Here is a 10,014-nt window from a genome sequence, read left to right on the forward strand (position 1 = left end):
AGTAGCGCATGTATTCTCAGTCCAAAAATATAGATAAAAAGGGAACTATGAAAACTCACGATATGATATGATAGTTTGTAGTAATTATGCATAGGATGGCACTGAACAAGTGCAGAGTTGTGTTGACCTCGGATTCACGAACCTATATCAGTTATATATATTAAAACGTATATTCGTAATCGAACAAGTTTATATTTATTATTTCAATTATTATATATTTATATATATATATACTTTTATATATTCTATATATAAGTATTTATTTGATAAAATAATAGTAATAATGATAATGAATAAAGAGTTGTATTATTTTGTAATAATAATAATAATATTCATAATGATAATGGTAATAATGTTAATTTTAATAAAATGGTACTTTTAAAATTGATAGATTTTTAATAAAAAGAAAATGATAATTTTTAATAAAAATGATACTTTTAATAATAATACTAATTCTTAATAATAATAATAATAATAATAATAATAATAATAATAATAATAATAATAATAATAATAATAATAATAATAATAATAATAATAATGGAAATAAAAATATAACTACCTTAGGTTATCAAGCTTTAAGAAAAATAAACGCCCTTGCCAGGGCTCGAACCCGCGACTTCTCGTTAACCCGACACCATACCAAACCATTCCACTGTCCATCATTTTTATTTAAATTCGTAACTCATTTATATTTAACCCAATTATGCTCTGGAAGTCCAACAGCAATACTTGGATCATGGCCCAACAGACTTATCAAGACAGCTTCTTTTGTAAAAAAAAAATAATTTGCTGTTGCCTGGTTTCGAACCCACGACCTCTAGTTTAACTAAACAGCCTTCAGACCAATGAACCATTAATTATTTCATGTATTAACTCGCGTATCTAATTATATATCATATATGAACTGTTAATCATCTTCTCTAACCTCATCATCTTTATCATTACCCATTTATATCATCATCTATAATCATAATAATGACATAATTATAATCATAAGCATAATTATAACCAAAATCATAAATCATAATTATTTCTTAATCATTCTTATCATAATCATCACCATCATCCTCATCTACATCATCACATCTTAATTATGTATCATTATCATAATCATCGTCAACCTTATTACATCATACACATCATCATCTCGTACATCACCAACATCGAATATCATCATCAACCTCATAACCGTATATCATCTCGTCATTATCAACCTCCACTATTCATCGTCTTCTCCGTTCATCATCATTCTTTATTTCATCATCACCATTGTTGTCATCACAGTATCATCATTCTTTCGTTGTCATATCATGTAATCATAATTACGTTTATCATTATCATCTAAACACGTCTCCACTGTTTCATTGTTTCTGTAGCGACGAAGATAGCAGCTGCTATATGCAGTTTTTGTGTTTCGAATTGAAAAGAAAAAAAAAACATATATATAGTATGCAGTAGCAGCGTAGCAGCTTTATGTGGGTTGTTTTGGGTTGAGAAGGTGGCGGTTTGAGGTGGTAACAGGTGGCGTGAATAGCAACAAAAAGTGGCTGCAGAATGACTATGTTTTGGTGGTGGTTTCGACAGAAAACAGCAACAAGGGCTGCTGTTCGGTTAGGAAGTGGAAACAAATATATATATATATATATATATATATATATATATATATAACAGAAAACAGCAACAAAGGCTGCTGTTCGGTTAGGAAGTGGAAACAAATATATATATATATATATATATATATATATATATATATATATATATATATATTACTAATTGTAGTAGATGATACATATACTTTGCAAGTGAATGATTTATATAATCACAATGATTGTTTGATAGCTGGATTGATCGACAAGGAGCACACATAAGAAGAAAATGGGTGTCAACAATTCCAATTAAGGAGGAAGAACAAAATAAAAATAAAAAGCAGTACTCCTTATTTGACTTTTAATTTATTTTTAATTTTAATTAATAATTAGATATATTAATAATAAAAATACAAATAATAATGATAGAATTAATAATTAATAATAATATTAATAATAATATTGATAATAATAATAATAATAATAATAATAATAATAATAATAATAATAATAATAATAATATTGTTTTTAATCATAATAACAATACTGATAATAATGATATTAATTATTGATATATTGTTTAAAAAGGGTAATAATAATATTAATATATCAAAGTAATGCGTAATTATTTACAAATGATTATTCGTGTGTCATCGGAACTAGTCGAAGTTAAGTTTAAATTTAGTCAGAAATTTCCAGGTTGTTATACCTTTCAGGCCTATCTCAATTTCATTTCTACACATTTACATGATTAGTCCCTCATTTTGTAAACCCTAATTTAATTGGTCCCTCTTCATCATTGATTCATCTTCTTTCTTCATCCATTCCTTTTCATCAACTAAAAATAGCCTCCAAATAGCTTCCAATTACAACCTGAAATTAGGAATTTCAGTTGAAAACAAAAATATGATAGCAACTTCCTAACCAATTTCTTCCAATTGCAATTAAAATTAAAAACATTATTTGTGTTTGTTGCAATTGAAATACAAATCGTATGTGTCAGGAAGGAAGAAGAAATTAGGTTTTGTAAGAAAATTTAGGTTTTGAATCTGGTGACATCAAAAGACATAAAAAATAATAAAGTTTTTGTGTTTTTTGTTATGTTTTTAATTTGGGAATTAGTAAGCTAATTGTATATGATGATGATGATGATGATGATTATTGAAGACGGAATTTTTAAGTTTTTAATTTAGAATTTGGGGTTTTTAAAATTAGGTTCTTATTTTTTTTTTTGTGATGTTTTTTTTGTGTGATGAAGATGAAGATGTGAGTAGAGGAGATAAGACTTAACAGAAAAATTTAGCTGAACGTTAATTTGCGGGAACAACCACAAACTTTTATTACATATTAACCTGATACCTTCTCTAACAAGTTTCTTAGTACATACAATAGATTATAATAGTTGAATGTATATAATAGGAGATTTGAAAATTGGATGCATACAACAGAAATTCAGTGAAAGTTTAATGCATTTTCAAACAATTTTTCCTTCAACATATTACTAGTTAAACGAAATAACAATAAATTTTAGGAAAAAACCGCTGAGGAAAAAATGAAACAATAACTCACGTTGAGTTTTAGCATATTTATATAATACTCCTTCAGTCCCATAAAAAGAGTCCACATTGCTATTTATATCTGTCCCAAATTAAGTGTCCCTTACTCAAAATAACAATAAAAAGTCACTAAAACTCCAATTTTACCCTTTTTATATATGGAAGTGAGCAAAACATTTACTCATAATTTCTCCTCTCACTTATTTTGTTAAGGAAACTAATTAATTCGGAAACATATTATTCAAAGGATAAAATAGACTTTTGAACAAGATATTTTAAATTCAACTTTTTTTTATTGGTGAACACTCTTTTGAGACGGAGGAAGTAATTCCTTTGCCCCTATTTGGGTTCTACATTGAGTCATAGTTTATAAATTCAGAAGAAACTTATAACAGTTAATCAATTAATGACAAGAATTTAAACAATTGCAAAAAAGCATTCAAAGTTTAATGATTACCTCAATAAGAATTAAGTATGCGGAATTAAACAAGTCTAATTATTATTATTTTTTTATTTTTTTTTTTTTGGCCAAAAAAAGGAAGAATTGCATTAATAGATATCTTCATCAAAACAATGAAGATATGAGACAAATTACAATGACAAAGATATACTCGGTCATGAGAAAGATTACAACAAAAAGCCGAAAAAACTAATAACATAATAGAAAAGGATTTTGTTCCCAAACGTAAGAGTGTAATCCATGACAAAACTTGAGATTGGTGGCCCATAAGAAAACCTTTAGCCTGATATTTTGAACCAAAACCGAACGACAAATAAACTTCCCGTTGAAGATGTAATCGTTTCGCGCCATCCAAATTGCCCAAATTGTAGCGGGTCCGATCAACTTCCAAAATTTTGAAGCATTGATTCCCATGCCGAAGAACCAATCAAATGAGAAAGCTTCTAATGATCCCGGGATGACCCATCGAATATTCCACCAACGGAAGAGATCGTTCCAAATATTAGAAGACCACTTATAATGCAATAAGAGATGATTGACCGTTTCGGGTTCGTTCAAACACCAAACACATAAACGAGAATGAGTGGAAGGTAAGATATGTCGATTGATCAAGATTTCTCTAACGGGTATGCTGTTAAGAATTGCGAGCCAATGAAAAATCATAATCTTAGACGGAACATTATTACCCCAAATAACTTTAGGCCACGTTGGAGAAACAGTATTGTTTGACTGCATCAAAATTCTGATAGCGTCGGACACCGTGTATAACCCATCTGCAGCAGTGGACCAAACAACCTGATCAGGGACAGATTCATTTAAATGCAAGGCTGCCAGCATTTCAAAGAGTCGAGGAGAGATGAATCAAGGGAAGTGAGGGGAGGGTCAAATGTAAGTTCCACCCTTCCTGTTGAACCGCAAGATTACGAGGATGCCGAAAGCAAGACACGGTAGCTAGAGGAGTAATGCAATGGACAAAGAGAGAAGGATACAGGTCTTTTAGAATGCCCCCATCGAACCACAAATCATGCCAAAAAAGTATATTCGTCCCGTTGCCCAAATTCCACTTCCAAATGTTAGGACCCAATATAGAATGGAGTGAGTGATCATTTTGCAAGTGAATTAAATCCTTCCAAATTGGAGATAGTTGTGAAGTTTGTAGGGAAGAGACGTTGTTCATGAGTTTACCCCTAAAAGAATAACCAAAGGAGGATGTAACAATCGATTTCCAAAGACATTGCTTGTTGGTGTTTAACCTTGCCCACCATTTAGCTAACATAGCTAAATTCTTGATCCGTAGAGGCGTAATCCCCAAACCACCCATATCTTTAGGAAGACACACCGCCTCCCATTTAACCAAACAACTTTTCTTCTTTAGGCAATCGCCACCCCAAAGAAAATTCCTTCGATATCTTTCAAGTTGCTTGATGATAGACAAAGGTGCTTTATAAAGAGACATGTAGTGAAGAGGTAAATTGGAGATGACCGCGTTAACCATCACAAGTCGTCCTCCAAAATAAAGGCATCTACCCTTCCACCCGGCAAGTTTCTTTTTGAACTTATTGACGATAGGATCCCACATAGAAATACGATTAGAAGTGAGACCGATTGGGACACCTAAGTAATCCATTGGAAAAATGCCAACTTTACAATCGAATATGGCCTAGAAGGAAATCATTTCCTCTTTAGAGACATGGTTACCATATAAAGTGGTCTTGATGGCATTCATTTGTAACCCGGATAAATGGTAAAAAATCCCCATAATGTATTTGATGCGATTAAGTTCACGAAAATTCAGTTGAGCAAAAATGATAGTATCGTCCGCGAATTGAGAATGGTTGATAACTAAATCATGCCCAAATTTACACCCTTCCAACAAACCATTAGATAAATCCCTTGAAAGCAACTTACTCAAGATTTCGGATACAATGATGAAGAGGGAGGAAGATAAAGGATCGCCTTGCCTTAAGCCCCGTTTCATGATGCATTCTCGTGACGGAGAACCGTTCAAAAGAACCAAAAAGTGAATGTTGGAGATGCACGTTTCAACCCATGATATGAATTTGGACCCGAATCACATCTTGTGTAAAACCGTGATTAAAAATTCGTGTGATATGCAATCATACGCTTTTGAGAAGTCGATTTTTAGCAAAAGAATGGGAGACTTCTTTTTCTTTGCTAAGTGTACCACTTCGTTAACAACCATGACCCCGTCCATGAGAAGTCTTGATGGTACAAAACCGTTTTGGTTTTCACTAATAATAGACGGGATTGCAACTTTTAGCCGATTTGCAAGAGTTTTGGCCAATATCTTGTAGGGAGCATTAATAAGACTAATAGGGCGAAGGTGTTCAATATTTCTAGCCGAATTCGATTTGGGAATTAAGACTATGAAAGAAGAATTGAAACCTTTAAGGAAAGAGGGATATTCATGAAATTGAAAAAACATATCCATGATATTGTCTTCTAAAAAATGCCAACCCTTTTTAAAAAATTGCAACGAAAAACCATCGGGGCCGGGTGCTTTGTTTCCATCAAAACCTTTAATAACATTAGAGACTTCAGAGGCTGTAAAATGAGCCTCGAGAGACTCGCGAATACTAACAGTAACCTGAGCCAAATTCAGTGTATCCCAATCGACATCAATGACCTCAGACAGTGAATTGGAGGCTTTGAATAGAGATTCATAAAACGAGATTGCATATTCTTTGACGATTGGAGGATCATCGACCCACGCGTTATCAATTTGCATACCTGCGATGTAGGACGATTGCTGTTTGATCCGAGAGATGAGGTGAAAGAAACGAGTATTCTTGTCACCAAGATTTAGCCAATGAAAATGAGAATGAAGTCCTCTTTTTGATTCAAGCCTAATGTTGAACCGTTTTTTGCGTTGTTTCAAGGCTGCCAAATCAGCAGCTTCTGTATCAAGCAGGTCACGAAACTTATAACAATATTTTAACCTTTGAATCTCTAGATCGCATTGTTTGATAGTGAATTCATCTTGAGTCTGTAGGGTGGACTTCCAACTTTTTAGATCGGCTTTAAGCAACCTTAAATTTTTCCCAATGATAAACGCAGCCCAGCCCTGAACGTTATAATTATTCCAATGATTTTCGCACAGCTCTACAAACCCTTTACATGAGAACCAAGTATTGTTGAATTTAAAAGGCTTAATACCCCACGAAATCAATTTTTTGCCCCATATAATGGGCTTATGATCAGAACGGTCGGGAAGATCTGTTTGAAGAATCGTATCGGGCCAAAGTTGAGCCCACACGGAGTTGATAAGAAATCTGTCAATTCGAGACAGTTTCCCTTGGGGACCTTCCCAAGTAAAATTATCATTTGAAAGCGGTTGATCAAAAAGGTTGGCTTGAAGAATGAAAGAGTTAAACGAGGCTATGCTTTGAAGATCAATGGATTCACGAAGCCGTTCATTAGTAGAACAAACCGAATTAAAGTCACCTAAGAAACATAATGGACCCGGCCACATTCTTGCTATGCTAGAAAGTTGTGACCAAACAAATTTCTTTTTGAGTTCTTGTTGAGGCGCATATACATTAACTATAAGAACAATTTGATTATTAGGGATGTACCTCAATATAGTGGCTATCCAATATTTTCAAATCCAATGTTGGATTAATGAGAAAAAGTCGACTCGCCATATTGATAACATCCCTCCCGACCTCCCATTTGCTTCCGCTTGAATTGACCTGAAAGCGAAGTGTTTCCATATCTCGTTGAGAATAGGTTGTGAAACCACTTTGACCATTGTTTCTTGAATGGCTAAGAATTGAAGTTGAAAACGATTGACTAAAGACCCGGCCATTCGACCTCTTGACTTGGTACCGAGGCCCCGGGTATTCCACGAGGCAAGCCTCATGGTTTATTGTGAGTTGGAGTATCGTCGTCGGCCATGCTTTGCATAAAAACTCCAAAATTGGCCATTTCTTCTTTGTGAGTGAGTTTCTTGTCTTGATAGAATCCTTCTTTTAAGTTTGATTCATTGTGGATGGCGTGATTGATTTCGCTAGCGGTATCGAACATGCTGGACAGATTTGGGACATCATCAGTCCAATTAGCTGCTTTATCCTTTGGTTTTTTCACTGTCTTATCTTCGTTAACCGGAGTGAAAGATAGGTTACCATCATTTAAAGGAGGACAACATGCTTTGATTTTGTCACAAGAATCTTTGCAATTGTTGTCACATTGATCAAGGGTATCCTTCTTAAAAGGGCTGGAAGAATTGAATTTAGCAAGGAAAGAGCCATCGTTATTGAACAGAGGGTTAGAATGGGAAGAGTTTTTTGGTGAAGTTTGGGGAAGGGTAGGATAGTCATTTAAGTTTAGTTTAAAGGGTGAAGATTGATTAGGAGCCGAAAGTGATTTGTCATGTGTATCCGACATATCAAGTACTTGCACCATGCCTTTTGTCTTGAACAGTGAGCACTTGATTTCTTTTTCTGATTTTTTCAAATTGGTCCATTTGAAATTTAAATGCTTTAGAGGTTTTGTCCATTGAGTAATGGACTTCATTCGGTGCAGGTGCGTCTTTGGGTGGGTTTGACTTTTTTGGGGTTTGAAACTTTGAGTCATCATCGATAACAACAACTTCGCCCTCCTCCGGTGGGTTTTCTGTTGCCGGAGGATTAGGTTCCGGTACCGGAATTGCATTTTGAGCAGAGTTTTTTTGATCGATAAAGATCTTGTAGGATTCAGACAACGCTTCATTGTACTCTTGAATGATGCTATCGGGAACGATTTCGATCAAATCATCTTCAAAAACCTCTTCAACCCAAAGTTTACAATTGTCAACATTAGCTACATTGGCTTGTAGGTATTGATTAATGGTGCCCGGATCGTTAGTTTCAATAAGAGCGTGCATAACGTCGGGGTGTTTGAGATTGTGGGACAAGGAATCGATGTGTAATACTCTACCAAAAGTACTAGCTGCAACGATTGTGCAGTTCGAAGAACAACAATTGAATGGTATCCCTTTGATTGCTAGTTTGGTGATCCTAGTAAATTTATTTTTGTTGTTGATCATGGGGATAACATCTATGAATTCCGATTCATTAAGAGTAGGACCCATAGTCATCCTATTATAGCTTTCTTCATCACTACATTGAATAATATAGCCATAGGATCCCCAGGCTGAGATGGCCTTGATTGCAATGAACCTACTTTTAAGCCATTTAAACAGTTTCAAAACTTTAATGGGTGTTTTGTCGACGACTAGTGCAGTGAGATTTAAAGAATCGTTAATTTCATGATTAATGGAAAGATTAACCACAGGATGGGTTGGGTTTGAAGGGATCGTGGAAGGAGCAGAGATGGAATCATTTGAAAAGGGTGCAATTTTTGGATTTAATTCTTTTTTGGCATAGCCTATGAAGATTGTTCTACCATTGAGAAACTTACCATTCATCTCTTGCATGACTTTAGTAGCTTGAGCTTCTTTTTCAAATTTAACGAACGCAAAAGACCTATCTTGCTTCCATGACATGCCATTAATTGTACCGAAGCCCTTTAATACATTATTGATGATGGTTGGAGTTGTGAATCTTGATAAACCTTCCAAAAAAAGTGTGGATTTTTTGGGGTATAAGGGAGTGTTTTTGGATTGATGAACTGATCTTCTTTGTTTGTGATTTGTATAAGGAAACTGTGTATTGATTGGGATTGAATTTGGGAAGGTGGGTTGGAATTTTTGATTTGGAGGTGGGTTTGAATTTGGGGGAAATTGAGAGAGTTTGGGAGTCATCGTGTGATTCAATTATTACTAATAATAATGTTATAGAAAATATAAACAAGTCTAATTATAATTGCATTAAGTATTTACACAATTCACAATAATTTGTACGTTTGGCAGGTGTAATAAAAGCAATGTACAATCGATCTTATTTTTAAGCTTTGAGATAACACGAAAGTATAATCGCTCTCAAAGTCTAAATATTCGATTTTCCAACAAAATCATGAATTTAATAAGAAAATAAGATAAATGTAAAAAAATATTTCTTTAAAGCTAACATAGTACCGAGATCTTTTTCTTTATCATTATCCAAATCAGGTGCATCCAAGTCTTCTAAACCTATCACGAGTCTTCGTACTCTAACAAATTAACGTGTCAGAGTATGTTAATCCTTTGGGAGTATATTTTTCTTTGTTGTTAGAGTCTGATATGTTTCAAACTCAACTTCTCATACTCAGAATAAATCTTTTATATATGACTTAGTCTGCGTTTAATTATCTTTTAATTGAATGGTTAGCGTTGGATGCTAAATCATCCAACATTCAACATGTTTGTTTCTAACAACTAAATGACATTCGATGCTGAATCATTCAAAGTTGAAATACTTTATTAACCATTAGACAACTAAATTTTATGTAATATTATCTTTAAATTATT

The 10,014-nt window shown here is 33.7% G+C and overlaps 1 protein-coding gene across 1 annotated transcript; it reads right to left on the bottom strand.

The window, feature by feature from the left end:
- Nucleotides 1–3,794: 3,794 nt before the first annotated feature.
- On the bottom strand, nt 3,795–4,442 carry LOC139889712 (uncharacterized). Its single transcript, XM_071872648.1, has one exon. The coding sequence runs from the start codon at nt 4,440–4,442 to the stop codon at nt 3,795–3,797; it is 648 nt and encodes a 215-aa protein (XP_071728749.1).
- Between the last annotated feature and the right edge of the window lie 5,572 nt (nt 4,443–10,014).

The sequence above is a fragment of the Rutidosis leptorrhynchoides genome, chromosome 2 (assembly GCF_046630445.1).
Source record: "Rutidosis leptorrhynchoides isolate AG116_Rl617_1_P2 chromosome 2, CSIRO_AGI_Rlap_v1, whole genome shotgun sequence".
NCBI lineage: Eukaryota > Viridiplantae > Streptophyta > Magnoliopsida > Asterales > Asteraceae > Rutidosis > Rutidosis leptorrhynchoides.